The sequence below is a fragment of the Prionailurus viverrinus genome, chromosome D3 (assembly GCF_022837055.1).
Source record: "Prionailurus viverrinus isolate Anna chromosome D3, UM_Priviv_1.0, whole genome shotgun sequence".
In the NCBI taxonomy this organism is placed as follows: domain Eukaryota; kingdom Metazoa; phylum Chordata; class Mammalia; order Carnivora; family Felidae; genus Prionailurus; species Prionailurus viverrinus.
The window spans coordinates 85,045,840-85,066,378 of NC_062572.1; the positions used below are offsets into that span (position 1 = coordinate 85,045,840).

Genomic DNA, 20,539 nt, shown 5'->3' on the forward strand with positions numbered 1-20,539 from the left:
TTTGCACAGCCACACCATAATTCCCCTCTATTAGAAAGACATTTCTGATTTTCAGTGCAGTCAGTTCTTATATCTTATGGAAACCACTTGCTTCTACAGGCATTATATTGAAGATATTTATAAAAATAACAGTAGGTATGAAAGGAACTTTGAAAATAAATACAGTTTCACAGAGGCGTTCGACCCCTTTTTTTTGTTTTTAGTCTTTATGTTCCATGACTTTGAAGCATATAGTACTTTTGTCTTATAAATTGGATTCTATGATTTATACGTGCATATCTTTCCAGATGGCCGTGCATACTTTTTTCAGAGACAAAATTATATCTTGTTTTGCAAAATACCTTCTTGTAATGGAGAAACTAGTAAGTGAATAAGCTAAAGAATTTTATAAATCACTAAAAACCACATATTTAACCCTTTTCTTCTATTGCCTTGAAGACTGAGATATTTTAACAAGACAACTAATGTATTAAAATATAGTACCATTGTTTACAAAATGTAAATGATAGTCTAATTTTTAAAATTATTTGACTTAACATGTTTGTAGAAGGAAGTACGAGTGTTGAACTTTAACTAATTCGCTTCCAAAACATTAGCTCAAAAATTTCAATCTGTTGTAATTGTTAACATATCTTTGATGTAAATTAATATGCAATACCTTCTGGAGACATCTCTGGTACAATGGCCTCATAAGGTTCATCTAGGAATTTTGGTTCATTGTCATTGATATCCGAAACTCTGATGACAAACTCAGACTCAGGTTCCACAGCCCTTCCAGTAGTGCTGTCTATTACCTGGGCTCTTAGAGTGTAGAGGGATCTTTCCTCTCTATCAAGCTTCTGGACGGCAAAAATGTCACCTGTTCTCTCATCAATGACAAAAATACTTCCAGCTCCAGCTCCCAAAAGCTTGTACTGGAAAGAGTTGTTTCCATTGTCTAAATCAGATCTTAGCTGCAAGTGCAAGAGGGATACTTTAGTTTCCAGACATATTTAAATGGACAAATCAATTTTAATGATTTTATTTTCCTGTCTGTTCATTTTCCCCCATGTTAATAACCCCATGTAATTCCCATAGGATATTAAATCAGGTGAAATATTAATTTTAAGATTAAATTGTGTCATCAAGCAGAGGAGTCTGATATTTCAGTATAAGTAACTGTACAAATCTTATTACTCTAAATAGATTATTCTAATTAGAAACTAATAATTGAAAAACAAAGTGTCTTTCATAAATGATGCACACCAAAGTTGGTGGCTCATGTTTACTCTATGATTACATTCTGAGTCACCAAAACCACGCTCTCAAATATTTGCGTTAGATTGGGACCTAGAGACTGATAGGCAGATAATAGTCTAGATGAACAGTGGTATTCTATCTCTAGGTTAAAAACATGTAGGAAATACGAAAATATTACCAAGAAAATAAGGGAGCGTGTTGGGAAGGTAATGATAGCTGAGCCATCCATTTTGGCATTTATAACATGCTATATAAAATGTACAAATCGTTTTCTATATTATTTCCCAATTTATCCTCATAGTATCATGAGATAAAAACTATTGACATTATCATTTCTACAGAGAAAGAGAGACTGAAAAATTTTTAAACATTCACAGAGTCATGGTTTTGTATAAGTTTATGATTTAGACAACAGGTCTGTCTGACCCCAAGAGCCTCTCCTGCAAACCACTAGGTAAAATGGTCTTTTATGGCTTGAGTTTTGCCAAATTAGATCTAACTCTTTCTTCCCAACATGTTCTATTCAATTGTCAAATATGTCTTTTCTTCTTGGACCCTAATTGTTTTTATGTTTAAAAGCAAAGTGAATTTGTTCGTTCATAATGTTAATGGACTTCTGATTTGATATATAAAAACAAGGGTTATTATGATATAGGCAACACTGATTGCTTGTTCATATCTAAATTACCTTTACATAAAGAGAAGTATGCCATCATCCCGAAATTATTGTGAATCCCTGGTTTTCTTGATTCATCATTTGCAAATAAGCCCTTCCTTAAAGTAAGAGCTTCCTGAAAATTTACAAAGCTAACCAAGAAACACAATCTTAAACAAATTCATAACTTTTCTGATAGTTCAAGGTACAATGGACTAATTAATATTTTTCTACGTGATTGTGTGGAATACCTGAAGGTAGCTACAACAATTAATTTTAATAATTTTAATAATGTGTTGAATAACACAGCTATTCAATGGAAGAAACAGATTGGGAATAATAATAATGCTATAATAAAAGAGCTATAGCTCTTTTAATGTGATGGTTCTTCACTACTCATAAGATAAAAAGGAAGTCTCCATGACTTACTAATAAGAGATTAAGGGAAACAGTGTCCTTTCCAATAATTATATCAAAGGAAAGTTATGTATGTCCTATGTTTTTCAGGTATCATTTTAATATAATTCGAAAATTTGATTCAATATTTGATGATAAGTCAAATTTAGTAATGAGTAAATGTATTCCAAGTATCTGCACAGTATAATTTTCACAGATCAGTGAGTTTGGTCTTTTCATGGACCCATTTTAAGTAAAAAAATAAAAATTAAAAAAAATATGTATATATATTTACTTAAATATACATGAATATATATTAAGTATCTGCCTTTTAAGGTCACAAAATTTGTAAGTTAAAGACATTTCAATTTCATGAATTCTAGTGTCATGATATTTTCTTTCTTTTTAATTTTTTAAATGTTTTTATTTATTTTTTATACAAAGAGACAGAGCGTGAGCAGGGGAGGGGCAGAAAGAGAGGGAGACACAGAATCTGAAGTAGCTCCAGGCTCCGAGCTGTCAGCACAGAGCCTGACATGGGGCTTGAACCCACAAAGTGGGAGATCATGACTTGAGCCGAAGTGGGACGCTCAACCGACTGAGCCACCCAGGCGCCCCTCCAGTGTCATGATATTTTCTGTATTTCTATTCAAAACTACTTTTTTCAACCAGGCAATTACCATTGATTTGGCAAATCAGTATGCCTTTACATTTTTACTTAATTGTGCTTTCCAAACCTAATCTCTGTTAACAAATAGTGCAAAAAGAAAGTCATCTTGGACACATAAGCTACATTTAATTTTCACCAGCTCTTTAATGACAACACCTAGGTATTCATTATTACTCTCTTTTAAAGCAGTTACCTGTGTGTTATTTAAGTCAAATGACAGTGTTTCAAGGCAAAACATCCATTAGAATATTTTCACAAACTAGAAACACAACTAGAAAAAACACAAACTAGAAAATGTGACAGTTAGCTAGGGAGGTAGTCTCTGCTCTGACTGTACTGAGGCACTTCCCTGCAGAGTCTCATTCACTAAAAGTTCCCCATCTGTGTGAGTCTGTCACCCCACTCATTGATGGCAGAGCATATGGTACTCCGTGGACTCCACCGCAAATGCGACTAGAGACTCAGTTAACCAGCAGACACATAACTGCGGACCTCATTTGTGCCATCCTGCCTGTGATTTACCTGGAGTCATCTTAGAGAATAAAGAGATGAGAAATCTGACTCACAGCAGGAACACATACATGCACAAACGTTTGAAATCTGTTTGCATAAGATCCCAATCTAAGCCTTTGGTGGAGTATACACATACACATTCACCGGAGGTGATAGATGAACTCCTCTGGAATCTGGACATCGTGCTAACACTGAAGCTTTCCTGAAAGGGCCAGGGAAAGGGAGTTCATGAATTTTGAGTGCTTCACCCTTTGGGCCCAATTAAATTTTAGTGCCAGTTAATTAGTGGTTAAACTTATTTCAGTTCATTCATCTAGAGAAAGATCCTTAGAAAAAGGACACGGTATTGTAATTACCTCTGTTTAAAGAATATTGAATGATAATAAAAACCAAAAACATAAATAGGGAACATTCTATCTCATTAGGAAATTTAAATATATATATATATATATATATATATATATATCTTAAAGATATATATATATATCTTAAAGATATATATATATATCTTAAAGATATATACATATATCTTACAAGAAAGTAAAAATAATTATTCTTTATACTTCATAATCAAATGAAGTGTGTATGCTCTTGAAGCTACTTAACTGTAAAAGGGCTTGGTATTAATCTGCTTCATGAAAAATTAATGATGGGTAAATCAACACCTACTGAGCATAATAGAAACTCAGGCTAAATACTGTTGGTAAACGTTATTATTCTCAGTGTGGTTGCTTTGATCCATTACCAAAAATAACACCATCACATTTCCAGATGTTGATAAATGAGGGCTCTATTTTCATATGGGAGACAAAAGTGAAATTTGAAAATCAGAGGTTTCCTTCCTCCTCAAGTTTTGCAGGTATTTTAGGTGCTTGGAAATCAGAAACAATTAATTAGGCCGATGGCTAAAGCTTCCTAAGGGTTCCACCGAGAAAATGTACAACGCATCAAATGCCTTAAAACTTCCTCAACCCATCCATTTAGATTTACATAATAGTATTTTCTGTAACACTCTGATAAAATCAGTACCTGGCCAATGTGATAATTAGTCTTATTCATTTCCTCTGGTACAAAAAACTGGTTCCACATCCAACCACGCTTCACTCTCAAATGAGAATCCACTGGGTGCTTAACTTCCTCTGTTTGAGAGATTTCTGTTGCCATAAAGCAAGGCCATAGGAGAGAAATTCCCAACGTAAAAGGCAGCAATAAGCAATAATCCATTCTGCTCGTTTGATTCCAACTGGTATTCTTCAGAGGAAACAGTAGCTGCAAACAAAAATTGTGTGTTCCTTTAGAATCTTTTTATGCGTTAGGTATCTTACATATTCCGAAAGAACAAGAAACACAACAAAATTTTACATTTAAAATAACATTTGCTCACATAATTGCTAAAGAAAGGATATAACTTTTGCATCCATAAAAGTAGGAACAGCAATATACATTTAATTTATCATCCAATTACGCTTGTTATATTTTGCAGCTCAGCAATAATTTGAATGGCATAATTAGAAACTTCTGCCCAAGCACTGTCCATTTTAAGCTGTAGTCATAAATCTGCCTGAAGGTTGAAAAGTTGACCTGGCAATCTCCTTGATTGACAGTTGATACTGAAATTAGATTTTTTTTCTTTAATGTAAAAATTCTATCTCTGTAAAACTCAAACTACCCCATTAAAACAAGTCAAGGCAGGGGGAAAATGTAATCTTCTACTCCCCTTTTTCAATAGCAATAAATTTTCCTACCCAATTTCCCAAGTTATAGCATTTTATCTAGTATTAACTAGACAAAATGACAACTCATCTTGAAACCTGGAGGATTTCATAATCAGTTATGCTAAAGTTATAAAAACACTCTGAATAGAAAACCCGTGCAAGATATTTACCATTTTATATTATGAAGGGTATGAAATGGTTTTCATCTTAACAAAGAGACGATGCTATTTTTAGAAAATAAATACAAAAATATTGTGTCTGAGTACAAATGTCTGATTATTTATGATATAGAAGATGGAGAAAAAAGATATCTTCTAGGGGCTTCTAGTTGGTTGAGCATCTGACTCTTGGTTTCAGCTCAGGTCATGTTCTCAGGTTCATGGGATCGAGTCCCATGTCGGGTTCTGCACTAGCAGAGTGGAGCCTGCTTGGGATTCTCGGTCTTCCTCTCTCTCTGCTCCTGTCCTCCTTGAGCTGTCTCTCTTTCTCTCAAAATAATAAAAAAAGAAAGATATCTTCTATTATTTAAATATTAAAAGAGAAACTCTAAACCATTGAATTTTACAGGTAAAACTTTCTATTTAATGGATACTGATCATGCAATTCTCTTTGAAATGACTGGTAATTCTCACCCTTATAGGAAATGGAATATCTTTGCACTTACCACATTGACATAGCACCTCGATATAACCAAATTGGATTTGTTTCTCTGGGACTCATGAAGAAAAATAATTTTGTCAAATCTACAAAGAGTTTAACACTATACAATCAACAGAAAATTCAGAGTCCCTATTTCTGTTACGAGTTTCCTGTATGATTTCACTTTGAATCTTCTCCACATATTTTTGAACAACCCTTGAGAGATATTTTAGGGCTTTGGCTCTTGTTAGAAGAGTTGTTAAAAAACACCTAATTAAGACAGAACACATTGTCATACATGGGCATTCTGTATGACAGACGCTTTCTTCGTTATATATTTACTTAATGAAGGTCATGAAATTCAACTGATGTGAAAACTAAAGATGGATTTCATCCTAATGTTGAATATTTGAAATCCAAATAATAATGTCTGTTGTTTAGAAATTGTGAATCTATATTTTTGATACCCAGTAAATAATGAAAGCAGTCAGAACAAGCTCAGTTTCCTAATGAGGATGCTATTTTGTATAAATTTGGAAAAGTATCACTAACAGTGATGTGAAGTTATAATTATAGTGTTGGGTAAATACATTTATGTCAACTTTATGTTATTATATTTTCATTCATCTAGGAAAAAAAGTGAGGGGTTTTAGGAAACATGCTGTACTAGATTCAAAGATATTTAAAACACACAAGAATAAGTATAAAAAAAGGACATTACCTAGAACCTGATTCGCACCAACCTATTTTTTTAATATGTCAGGGTTTTGTTTTAATTTTAGTTAACATATAGTGTAATATTAGTTTCAGGAGAATTTAGTGATTCATCACTGACATGTTATACCAGTTCTCATCACAAGCGCCCTCCTTAATACCCATTAACCATTTAGCCCCTCCCTCTGCCTACCTCTCCTTCAGCTATCCTCAGTTTGTTCTCTGTCTTTAAAAGTCTCTTATGGTTTGCCTCCCTCTCTCTCTCTTTTTTTTTCTTTTCCTATGTTCATCTATTTGGTTTCTTAAATCATAAATATGAGTGAAATCATATGGTATTTTGCCTTTTTATGACTGACTGACTTCACTTAGCATAATACACTCTACCTCTGTCCATGTCATTTCAAATGGCAAGATTTCATTCTTTTTGATGGCATGGTAACACTCCATTGTATATATATACCACTTCTTCTTTATCCATTCATCAGTGGATAAACCTTCAGGCTCTTGCCATAATTTGGCTACTGTTGATAATGTTGCTATAAACATTGGGGTGCATGTGCCCTTTTGAATCTGTATTTTTGTATCCTTTGTATAAATACCTAGTAGTGCAATGGCTGGCTCCTAGCAGAGTTCTTTTAACCTTTTGAGGAACCTCCATTCTGTTTTCCAGGGTGGCTGCACCAGTTTGCATTCCCATCCACAGCGTAAGAGGGTTCCTCTTTCTCCACATCCTCACCAACACCTGTTGTTTCCTGTGTTGTTAATTCTAGCCATTCTGACTTGTGTGAGGTGGTAACTCACCGTGGTTTTGATGTATTTCCCTGATGATGAGCAATGTTGAGCATCTTTTCACGTGTGTTAGTTATCTAGATGTCTTCTTTGGGAAAATGTCTATTCATGTCTTCTGCCCATGTCTTTACTGGATTATTTGTTTATTGGGTATTGAGTTGTATCATGTTTTTATACATTTTGGATATTAACCCTTTTTAGATATGTCTTTGCAAATATCTTCTCCCATTCCATAAGCTGCCTTTGAGTGTTGTTGATTGTTTCCTTTGCTGTGCAGAAGTTTTTATCTTGATGAAGTTCCAACAGTTCATGTTTGCTTTTGTTTCCCTTACCTATGGAGACGTGTCTAGTTAGAAGTTGCTGTGGCCAGGGTCAAAGATATTGCTGCCTATGTTCTACTCTAGGATTTTGATGATTTCCTGTCTCACATTTAGGTCTTTCATTCATTTTTAATTTATTGTTGTGTATGGTGTAATAAAGTGATCCATTTTCATTCTTCTGCATGTAGCTGTTCAGTTTTCCCAACACCATTTGTTGAAGAGGCTGTCTTTTTTTCCATTGGATATTCTTTCCTGCTTTGTCAAAGATTAGTTGGCCATAGAGTTGTGGACCCATTTCTGGGTTTTCTATTCCGCTCCATTGATCTATGTGTCTGTGTTCGTGCCAGTACCATACTGTCTTGATGACCACAGTTTTGTACTGTAACTTGAGGTCCAGAATCATGATGCTTCCAGATTTTCTTTCCTTTTCAATATTTATTTAGCTGTTTGGGGTCTTCTGTTGTTCCATACAAATTTTAGGATTGTTCCTTCTATCTCTGTGAAAAATGCTGGTGTTATATTGATAGGGATTGCACCGAATGTGTAGATTGCTTTGGGTGGTATAGACATTTTAACAACATTTTTTCTTTTAATCTATGAACATAGAATGTTTTACCATTTGTTTGTGTCTTCTTCAATTTCTTTTACAAGTGTTCTGCAGTTTTCAGAATACAGATCTGTTACTTCTTTGGTTAGGTTATTCCTAGGTATCTTGTGGTTTTTTGGTGCAATTGTAAATGGAATCGATTCCTTGATTTCTCTTTCTGCTGCTTCGTTATGTGTATAGAGATGCAACAGATTTCTGAATGCTGATTTTGTATCCTGAGACTTTATTGAATTCTTGTATCAATTCTAGCAATTTTTTTTTGGTTGAGTCTTTTGGATTTTCTATATAGAGTAACATGTTGTCTTGAATAGTGAAAGTTTGACATCTTTCTCGTCAATTTCGGTGCCTTTTATTTCTTTATGTTGTCTGCTGACAGTACTACGTTAAATAACATTGGTGGAAGTGGACATCCCTGTCTTACTCCTGACTTTAGTGGAAAAGCTCGCAATTTTCCCTATTGACGATGCTATTAGCTGTGGGTCTTAATGCATACAGGGTCTTTTGCACATGGCCTTTATGTTGTTGAGGTATATTCCCTCTATCCCTACTCTATTGAGTGTTTTTATTAAAAATGAATGCTGTACCTTGTCAAATGCTTTTTCTGCATCTATTGATATCGGATGGCTCTTACCCTTTCTTTTATTAATATGGTGTATTGTGCTGATTGATTTGTGAATACTGAACCACTCTTACAGCCCAGGAATAAATCCCACTTGATCATGGAAAATAATTCTTTTAATGTACTGTTGGGTACAGTTTCCTAGTATCTTGTTGAGAAATTTTGCATCCATGTACATCAGGGATATTGGTCTGTAATTCTCCTTTTTCTTGGGGTCTTTGTCTTGTTTTGGAGTCAAGGGAATCTAGCCCCATAGAATGACTGTGAAAGTTTTCCTTCCATTTTAATTTTTTGGAACAGTTTGAGAAGAATAGGTATTAATTTGTTAAATGTTTGATAGAAGTCCTCTTGGAAGCCCTCTGGTCTTGGACTTTTGTTTGGTGGGAGATTTTTGATTACTGATTTCATTTCTTTGCTGGTTATTGTTCTGTTCAAATTTTTTATTTCTTCCTGTTTCAGTTTTGGTCATATATATGTTTCTAGGAATTTATCCATTTCTTCCAGAATGTTCAATTTGTTAGCACCTAATTTCTCATACTATTCTCTTATAATTGTATTTATGTTGTGTTTATTGTGATCTCTCCTCTCTCATTCATGATTTTATTTACTTGAGCCCTTTCTCTTTTATTTTTGATAAGCCTGTCTAGGGGTGTATCAATTTTACTAATTCTCTTAAAGAACTAACTCCTAGTTTTATTGATCTGTTCTACAGTATTGTTTCTATATCATTTATTTCTGTTCTCATCTTTATTATTTCACTTCTTCTGCTGGCTTTAGGGTTTAGGCTTCATTTGCTGTTCCTTTTGTACAAACTTATTTTTATAGTTACATTTTTTTTATCAATCTGTGAAAATATTTCATGATAATTCAATATCTTTAAATGATAAAAGAGAAACGATTGCGAATTTCATTAGTTGCGGAAGTTTCTTTGTGGTTATATGAAAACATACCCTATTTTTGGTCATGTCATGCATACTGAAGTATGTTGGTATTGGATATAACATGACATCTAGAATTTTTTTAAAGCATTTCAGAAAGAGTAGGAGCATTTAGGAGCAGGTAAAACCAAGCACAGGCTTGATAATTAATTCTTGAAATTGAGTCATGAGCATTGGCATAGCTATTATTTATTCTCCACTTGTATTTAAAATTTGTATACTAAAACAACAATAATAATTTATTCTGTACTTCTTAAATCCATTTGGTGGACAAAAATCATTAAACAGTTTAATATCAGATATTGATGAAAATGCATGAAGAACAGACTCCAATGCAATGTTGATGAAATTGAAAATTTGGGCAATCATTTTGAGGAATAGTTTGGCCAAATCTACTATATTTAAAAATTAGTTTAGGGGCGCCTGTGTTTGTGAGTTTGAGCCCCCTGTCAGGCTCTGTGCTGACAGCTCGGAGCCCGGAGCCTGCTTCAGATTCTGTGTCTCCCTCGCTCTCTGCCCCTCCCCTACTCAGGCTCTGTCTCTCTCTCTCAAAAATAAACATTAAAAAATAGCTGAATGTATAAACTAACAGCTATTTTTTTTACTGCTTTCTACATAGAGAAATTTCAAATTTGTTCACTATGAGGCAAATACAAATTGGATTAATTGGAAAAAGGATATGTGAAAAAAAAAGTTCTAATCAGGGTATTATATGATACCAATTATAAAGTGTTTCAAAATTATAAGATGATGCCCTAAGAAACTATGGTCATACACGGATTTTGTAAAGTCTAGGAAAAGAAAAATGATATGCAAGATTTATTATGGTATTTATACCATGACAATAGGAAAAGAAACGGGTTTAAAGAAGTTGAGAAATCTGTCACATTTTTCGCCCTCTAAATAATCTCAAGTAAATATGTCAAATAATAACACTCATTAAATTTCTATCTTATATGTTTTTCAGATAAAGTATATGACTGAAATGTTTTACGACTAAATTTAAAATTAAAAGTTAAACTATCTTATTTCATAGTCCTAAATCATAATAAAACAGACATGAATACCCTTTTATTTGAGCCTCTTACTATACAAATACAATAATGAAATGCAGTAGGTATGTGTGAATTATGAAATATTATGGCTTTGTTTATACTCTTCTAGATGCCAAATTATCTGTAATGGTCACACATTTCAGGGGAAGGGAAAATGTTTCAAATAATGGCCCACTTCTGATTGAAGAGCGTTGACAGCTGTCAGCAGGGCCAGACTGAGAAAAGTTCAAGGCAGAGTCTGGGCTAATAAGGAAAAATGTTATCAATTAGTGTGTCTGAAATGGGTCCTAGAGAAACAAGGAGTGACATTTCCGCCCTAAATCTGCAGTCCTGTTATATTTTTCAGTCAGGTGAATGTGGGGGTGAAAACCCGCATAATATTTCAATATGGAAAAATGCTAATACCGTGTCTCATGGTAATTTGTTTAGATTTAATTTCATTTCCAGTCCCTAGGCATATTTATAAATATTAAGTAAAAAGTAGAATGAACTATATTTCAAAATACATAATGTATAAAAATTAAATGACATTGCTATTAACACAAAATTACATAATAAAATGATACTAATCTCTGAATAACAGTATTATAGTAAGTATCAACATATTATGTCCAAGTAGGATCATATAATTTGAATATTAGAAACTTTATTTTCTCTAATGGATTGCATCCCCATATGAATAAATTTATATCGAGACATTTTTAGTGACCTGTCCAGTAGCAAATAATTATTTACCGGTGGAGATAAGACTGGAAATGTAATCTTAAGGGCACAGAGTATATACTGTGCCTTACTGAATGGAAGAAAGAAAACACGTAGATACCTAACAATGTGCATGACATCTGTCAGTGGTAGTTCACCGTATGTGAATTAACTAAATATCTATAAATTGCATTTTAACGTCTGGACCAATCTTGAAACTAGACATAATAAAATGTTTTCCGTTATCTCCTTTTAGAGTACCTCTCCCCGCTTCTTCTAAAGATCATTGAGGTCAAAAAAAGGGAAGAATAAGTCAGAATGATGGATTTGGTGTCTGCGTGGGAGAAGATAAAAGTTGAAGCTAGAAGAATGTGGATTGGATAAATATAGAAACTTGATCCTATTTGTGATCTTTTTAAAAATCAAGTGAAACTTGGCAACTTCATAGAGTGACACCACCCATAAAGGCTTTCAAAGGGCTTTCTCGGAACCGCTAATAGGAAATATAGAAAGAAATGTAAGTGGATATAGCTTGCATACATAAGTGAGAAGAAGTGATATTTCTGGACCAAATTTGCAATAAAACATGTGCCAACTCTTTCTCTGTAGAAGTAGACGTAAAAGGTCTTTCTTTGTCACATTTATAAACTCTCGTTAAACGTATTTTGCATATTGACTGGCACAAATAAAAGCATTTTGCTACAGATAAAGCAATACGAAGTCAGAGTGCCTGTATAAGAGTCTCTCAAGCCCTCTTTGGCATCACGGCCTTCCCCATTCACTATTTGTGTCATGTCTTGAGTCGTGGAGCCATTTCATCCCTGGGTTGGCTTCTAGGAACTCTGTTCTCAGCAGTGGAGAGGACTGTGGATTTGTGAGCACCATATTCAGTGCTAAACAATGACAAAATTGGGCCTGAATGTGAAAATATTCTAGAAGGAGAAGAGACAGATTCCAACCGCTGAAACACCCACTGGCAAACTCTCGTTTTAAAAAAATCTGGTATCCCACATTTTTCCATCTTCCACAAGCTACCAAAACATGATGTCTCATCATTTCAAGGCTGAATTGCTACATGTCTGCGCACCGAAGATTTGCCTAAAATCATTTTTGGACCGTATCCTTCATTACACGTTGCCAATGCAATTACTCTGCATGGGACTTAATTATATCTTTGCCATATTTGTAATGATTTTAATTTGGTCACTGCATGTACATATGTTATTTCTTACACTTTTCTGTGTGGCTGCAGTCAAACCTGTAAAATATTTTCTTTAGTGAAGTTTCTTTTTTCTCTTAATGTTCTTGTGAAAATATAGAACATAGAACAACAAAGCAAAAAAAAAAAAAGAACAAGAGCGAGAAAGCAATACTTTACTTCTAATATCTGACAAAATATCACTTACATTATTCGAGGAGATAAAACTGCACATATTTATCCATGCTTTCAGTTTCACTGTGTAATTGAAAAACACTGGGAATTCCCTGAATACTCTAAATCTATTCATTTGGAGAGATACATAAAATTGGTCTCACAGTTAACAAAGAAACAAGTGAATAAAAACAAATTTCAAAATTCATATTAACATCATGCTATTCAGCCATTACACACGGTGCTGTAAAGACATTTAATGATATGGAAATATGGCTGTAATGCTTCGATAGGTGAAGGAAATAAGTTAAATGCAAAGAAAATGAATCCATTAATTTAGGAAAAACTTATGTTGACAAATTCAGTGGAGGGAGCCTGAAAGACGATGCCCTCAAATACAGGTAGTAATCATATCTGCACTGAGAAATTATAGATCAATTAAAATTTTCCTCATGTGTATCACATTTTAATATTTATTACATGTCTACCTATAATTATGTAATAAATTATAAGACTGGGACGCCCGGGTGGCTAGGGCGGTTAAGCATCTGACTCTTGATCTCAGCTCAAGGTCTTGATCTAAGGGTCATGAGTTCAAGTCCCATATGTGGCTCCATGCTGGGAGCCTCTTTAAAAACAAGCAAACAAACAAACAAACAAACAAACATGTTACACGAGTTTATTTGGGGTTTATTTAGTACCATCGTGACGATCAAGAGACCACTATCGGCTGCCTCTGGGGCTGTTCTCCAGAGGCAGGTTGGTGGGTTGACGAGCCAAGGAAGGACTGAATGACTACACCAGCCATACCACTAGCTGTGTGTCTTTACAGAAGTCTAAACTCTGGCTGCCTACTCATCTCATTTGAAAAACGAAGATCACGCCAGCGACACTCCCATGGAGTCATCTTGATTAAATGAGTCCATGTGCCTAGATATTGTCCGGCACCTATTGTTATGTAAGTGCTTTTAACTACATAAAAGTAGCTACCTATAAGTGGGTGATGACAATCTATTTCTCAAATTCAAAATATTCAGCTGTTATTTCTTCAAACAAGACAGACATATGAAAATAAAAGCCGTTATAAATGGCCATCACAAAATGCGTAGGATACATGGCACGTAATGCATGGGTTCTACATGTATTCTCAAATGGTTTGAAACTCTTTTTTTTTTTTTTTTTATTCTGGAACATGGCTATGTGACTGACAAATAAACATTGCCATGCTTGCAATAGTATGTGAGAGTGTATGGATGTATATGGGCAGAAAGCAATCCCAGCGTGACTCAGAACAATTATGTTTTCAAAGAAGACTAATTATGACTTAAGGGATGGAAAATATTATAATCTATGCACTTATACAGTTGGTAACTGAATCTAATTATGAATTGTCTTTTCTATGACCTCGTCTTAGTTACATAAAGATAATTATTCCATCTGTGAAAACTTATAAAAATATAATGTCTTCTGAAAGGCTTGTGGAAAGCTAAAAAACTAAGCTCAACTAAGCCAGCTCCCCATAGGGAAAAACAGATGGCCATTAATATAATGTCTCCATCTTTAGAAAACCGTTGAGTGGCTCGGTCAAAATGATATATCAAAAGCCTAATAATTTGCGATGGTCAGGAAATCCTAAAGCTTAGGGGAAAAAGGAAAATTCTCAAAATCATGGTTTCTAAAATGTTACTTAATAAAAGTAAGATAAAACCCTTCTCTCCCACAATTTAATTAAGCATGTCTAACTTCTGATATTAAGATCCAAATGTGTTAAGTAAGCAAATTTTATAAAACCTCAGTGCGAAACAAATAATAAAACGCAGCTCTGAGGGCTGTGAGCAGTTAAATTATTACAGGGGAAGTATTCTTTTCCTTTCTCTCTCTCTCAAAATGAGAGAGAGAGAGACAGAGCACACAAGTGGGGGAGAGGGCAGAGGGAGGTTGAGAGACAGAGACAGAGAGAGTCAGAGAATCTTAAGCAGGCTCCACGATCAGCACAGACACTAACGTAGGACTCAGGCTCACAACCATGAGATCATGACCTGAGCCACAATCAAGAGTCAGGTACTTAATCGACTGAGCCACCCAGGCGCTCCCCCACCTTTCTTTTAATTTAAGGAGTTATGTGTTTATAAAAGGGGAAAAAAATGTAGACTTTGAAATGTCTATTAACAGTCCCCTTTTATTCCATAAGTACCTTTATAATTACTGTTAGAGCAGTAGCATGGGTGGTTGGTGACAGGTTATAGAATATATCTTGAACTCGAATTTTTTTTGTCAAACACTACCTCAATATTCACTCCAAAAAAAAAAGGTACTGTATATTTGTGGAAATCTATTTAACCCCTGTCCACTTACTGAAATACAAAAGCAATTATCTTGAAATTATTAGGTTGTTGTACTCTTTCAGCTGAAAAATCTTGGGAAATCTGTATTGTCTACTATGTTGTTTCCCATGTTAATGTCTGCCTTTATATTTAACTTACATACATATATATTTTTATTTTGTTCCTTTTTAAATTAATCATTTAATACGATATTAGCTTTTAATTAAATATTTTGAATTTTTGAATCAGTGCTTCAAGGCCATCTGCAATTCCAGACACTGGGATGTTGCTTCCCTGGATCTACTGACTCAGGCCCGTGACTGTTTGTCCCTCACTTCAAGGTGCCAGTGTATCCGGCACTCAGACTAATCACAGTCTGCAGAAAGAGAGAAGATGAGTCACAGAATCAATGATACAGAAACAGCATTGACAACAGTTGATGACCGACTGGATTTCAAGAGAGACTGTCTAGGGAATGTCAAAGGTAGGCTTCAAAGTACTAAGGTATCTCCCTGCAAAACTTACAGGTGAAGATTCTAAGTGGGCACTTGGTGATTCCATACTCAGTATTGTAATTGTTGTCATGGGATGTTTCCTTTCACTCCATTGCTGTAAGAAAGGCTTACTTTTAATTCTTTAAAATGACGTAATCCATCCCTAACCCCGGGATGATTGGCAAACTGACATGGTTAGGAGGAGAACATGACCTGAGAGTAAAAAAAAAAAGAACTAACATCTTTTGGTCACTGTGGTACACATACTATTGTATACCAGTATCTCTCCTACAATTTGGCTGGGTTATGTGATTAGATTTCTAACCATTTATAAATAAAGGTGATGGCTATCACTTCAGACCTGGAGCAGTGAAGGACCTGTGAATAATTATTTTGTCTTTCTCTCTCCCTTCTCTGGCAAGCAGGTGCTGTCGTTATGAGATGATAGAACCTCAATCAAGGTAGGGGCACTGGCAACTGTGTGGAACTGAATATTGTACCCCCATGAGTCTCATTAAATATTTGTGGTATGAGGTTACTGAAAGGTGGGCAGTTACTTGACTACATAGCCCAGCACCCTAATAAAACCCCCAACTATATTCCTGGAACCATAAGAGGTACTTCGTGTTTCCTCTTGTTAATTTTCTTTGTAATCAGTGGGATATTAATTGTAAACCTCCGTTTAAAAAGAGAAGAAAGAAGGCCAAAGTGGGGTTATATAAACTAATGAGAAAAAAAGGAGTCACAAAGGCCAGCTATAGATAGTAGCTGGAATCAAGTCTTGTCAGAGTAATAAAAGAGATAAAAATGCCTAACCTGAAAGAATACAAGAAGTTGAATAGGGTCAGAGTGGGGGAGAAAGATGATGTGCCCAGGGACAAGTACATTTGCATATTAATTTCAAAAACATTATTTCAGACAGCTGCCCAAGTTAAGCCATTTCCAAGTTAAGACATTAAGGGTAGTTAAATAGGGTACAAATCTCCAGAGTCTGTATAATTCAGCTAATTTCTTCCTGTGTATATGTCAAGCCATGGCCTCTCTAGTTCAACCTAACCCAGTCTGGATTTTTTTAGGATATTTTCTCCACATTTTTAGGTACTGAATTAATTATTTGGCCATTTCCTCACTATTTTGGAAGCAAATACTTAAACTCTTTCATATTGAGCTTAATTTTTTCTTTTGATTTCAAATATTAACCTTTTATTTATGTTGATATTCTAGAGAGTAAAATATTTTAGGTATACCTAAATCTCCAGTAGTAGTAATTATATTTCTTCCTTTCTAATCATACCTCTCCTGCCCACTAACCCAACTGTTAAATCTGACCCTCCTAACTATTATCTGACTGATGGATTCAATTCAACTTGTTTACATCAGGAAAAATTAGTTGAATTATTGTGCATAGACACTTGTATGTTCAGTCCTGTAGATTTCTATTCCCAGTTTCAAGCCCAGAGGCTATAACCACATGCTTGAGTTGAGTGCCAGAGAGAAAAAATTGAAAAGCCAAGGGCACATGGGACACACAGGGAAATAAATAGCCAAGGACTTGCTCATCTCACAATACCTAATAACCAATAATCTAAAAGTACATCACATGCATGCATACACACACACGCATAAAATTCCAAAATGTTTGTTTTTTCCCCATTTTCACATGGAAAGGCTTTTAGTATTTAAACATTAAGTGGGATAAATATTGAGGGTTTTGTCATATATTTTAATATGCTAAAAAGTTACTTTCATTCCTAGTTTTTAAAGAGTTTTTGTTATAAATATGTGGTTTTTTTGTGTTTTTTTTTTTGTTTTTATAAAATGAGATTATGAATTGAGATTACCAGGTGGTTTCTTTCTTTCAATTTGGTCTGATAGGGTACAGAATAGAGTGAATATTTTCCATAATATTGAGACATTTTTGCATTCCTAATGTATATATACCACTTTGTATGTATATAATACATAACAAAAACTTAATACTTAATTTATAAAGTGTAAGCTATATATGTTATATATTACAAACTACCTATGGTATATATTGTAGGCAGTATATATATATATATATATATATATATATATGTTACACAAAATATAAATTTTAAGATATATAATATAGACTATCTAGCATATGATGATTTCCAGCTAATATCATATGAAAAATGATTCTACTAGTTCTTTCCTACACTGTCTTTTTTGGCATTAGGATATTATACCTATATAAACTGAATTGAGGAACTGTTGTGATTTGGATCACCATACAATATTATAGAGAGTAGATTTAATTTTTAATTGATCCCAAGTAGATTTTATCTTCATAATTAGTTGAATCTGATTCATTTTTAGTTTCTGTGAATAAAAGTAATCAAAGTTGCATTCATTATATACAAAAACAAAAATTATGTTTAAACAAACAGAATGTTTTTTTTAAAGGCTTCTGCTGTGTGTGTGTGTGTGTGTGTGTGTGTGTGTGTGTGTGTGTAGTTCTATACAGGTTGAATACTATTATTCATGCAGATATGCCACTGATCCACCGATTAGAAAATATAATATATATCCCAAATTTCCTTTATTATCAGTTTAATTCTAATGAATATACGGCTTTCAGATAGTATAGAACCAATAAATAATGACTTTCAATGGTAAAAATAACTAAAAAAACAAATTTAGAAAATAAAAGCTTCATAGAACGATGAACAAAGTATACTTTTGAAGATTTCTTGAACCATGAAATAAATCATGGTTTAACAAAATCACCAGTTACCATGCATGTAAAGCATGAGAATTTCCACAATCATAAAATTATTCAAAGGGAGACATTTTTCCCCAAAACATTGTTTGGATAAATATGAAACACTACGAGTTCATTATTTTCATCACATAAATAATATCTGGCAAATTGAATGTATGTATCACCATAGAAACAAGGAAAGGAAAAATATTTTTCTTCTTACCAACAATGCATTCTACTGTCCCAAGAATGTATTACAAAATTATTTATTTTGTCTTCAATTTCCATTAAGTATATATTATTTTGTTTTTCACTTGTTGAAAATCTTTTTAGCCATTGCTTACTACAGTAAATAAAGACAGTTACCCTCTATCTGACATTTTTTTGCTGATGTTGTATTAGTAACTACATAACACATGGTCAAATATATCATCTAAATGTTCCTTTCTTCAATTATCAATTGTTTTCAGTACATATTTTTTATGACTATAATAGCTATAAATGTATTCTACCATCAAAAGCAATACTTAGTAAGCACCACTGCCAAATGGTGTGGAAAATATAATTTTGTATTGAAAAAGGCATAATATAAACATGACTTTTTAAAGACCTAAATCTTAGTGAATGGAAAAAAATTTAAAGCCATATACTTCATTGTGTGTGTGTGTATGTGTGTGCATGTAGAATACACAATTTAAAAATTTATAAAATAGTATCATAATTTTCTAAATTTTTTTTCTTTTTAATGTTTATCTATGTTTGAAAGAGAGAAAGACAGGATGCCAGCAGGGGAGGGGGAGAGAGAGAGGGAGACATGGAATCCGAAGCAGGCTCCAGGCTCCAAGCTGTCAGCACAGAGGTCCAATGTGGGGCTCGAACTCACGAGCCGTGAGAACATGACCTGAGCTGAAATTGGATGCCCAGCTGACTGAGTCACCCAGGCACCCCTAAAATACTATCATAGAACCAAATAGTACCTGATTCAGATGAACTGGTTAAGGTATTAAAAGCATTTTAGCCACCATGCAAAAGCACTGTATTTGACAACTGAAGTAATATTATTTTAAAATCTGAACAAACATGACAAAACATGAAGGAGGTGATTATGTTTTCTCTACTTTAAAGTGTTTTTTTTAAACTTTTATGTTTATTTATTTTTGAGAGAGAGACAAAGCACAAGCAGAAGAGGGTCAGAGAGAGAGGGAGACACAGAATCTGAAGCAGGCTCCAGGCTCCAACCTGTTAGCCCAGAGCCTGATGCCGGGCTGGAATTCAAGAACCATGAGATAACGACCTAGGATGAAGTCAGATGCACAACTGATTGAGCCACCCAGGCACACCTAAAGTATTTTTTTTACTATTTCCTTACTTAGTTTGAGAGAGAGACAGAGAGAAAGAGCACACAAGTATGGGAGAAGCAGAGAGAGGGAGAGAGAGAATCCCAAGCAGGCTCTGCACTGTCAGCTCAGAGCCTGATGCAGGGCTATATCCACAAACCACAAGATCATGACCTGAGCTGAAATCAGTAGTCAGATGCTCAACTGACCCAGCCACCCAGGTGTCCCTAGAGTGTTTATTATGTATGCAAAGGATCCCTTGTTCTAAAGTAAACAATAACTTGGTTGGTTCCATCACTCAATTTTTGGAAAATGATGTACTCACCTTATTCACACTAGAATTAACTGTAAAGCTAAGTGAAATGTGGATACCACACTCCACAGATTCAGATTCATCATTTAGGTGTGTTTAACAGCTCCAGCGTGATTCTAAGGCAGATAGTTCAAGGATACCACGGCCATCATCCTCATCCTCACCATCACCATCATCACCATCATCGTTATCATCATCAACATCTTATCCAGCATGTACTGGGTACTTCATGGTTATTAGTATACAAAGAGTATGCCATTCTTTAACTGATTTATCTTACAACAATTCTATGGCATATGCTCCATTATTATTGCTATCTTATAAATGCAGATAGTGAACCCATAGAAATAGCTTTGCTTAGCCATGTAATAATTGGTCAGGCCAGAGTTAAATCCGAGCA

General features: G+C 34.4%; 1 protein-coding gene across 4 annotated transcripts in view; it reads right to left on the minus strand.

Moving 5' to 3' along the window:
• Positions 1-20,539, minus strand: part of CDH19 (cadherin 19) — a 136,627-nt gene that overhangs the window by 70,935 nt on the left and 45,153 nt on the right. For all 4 annotated transcript variants that reach the window (XM_047828706.1, XM_047828705.1, XM_047828707.1 and 1 more), the window contains exons 5-6: positions 4,503-4,742; positions 659-953 (exon numbers count right to left, since the gene is read on the minus strand). In XM_047828706.1, the coding sequence (XP_047684662.1) occupies positions 659-953; positions 4,503-4,697 (490 nt within the window). In that variant the 5' untranslated portion in view covers positions 4,698-4,742. The remainder of the gene's footprint in view (positions 1-658; positions 954-4,502; positions 4,743-20,539) is intronic.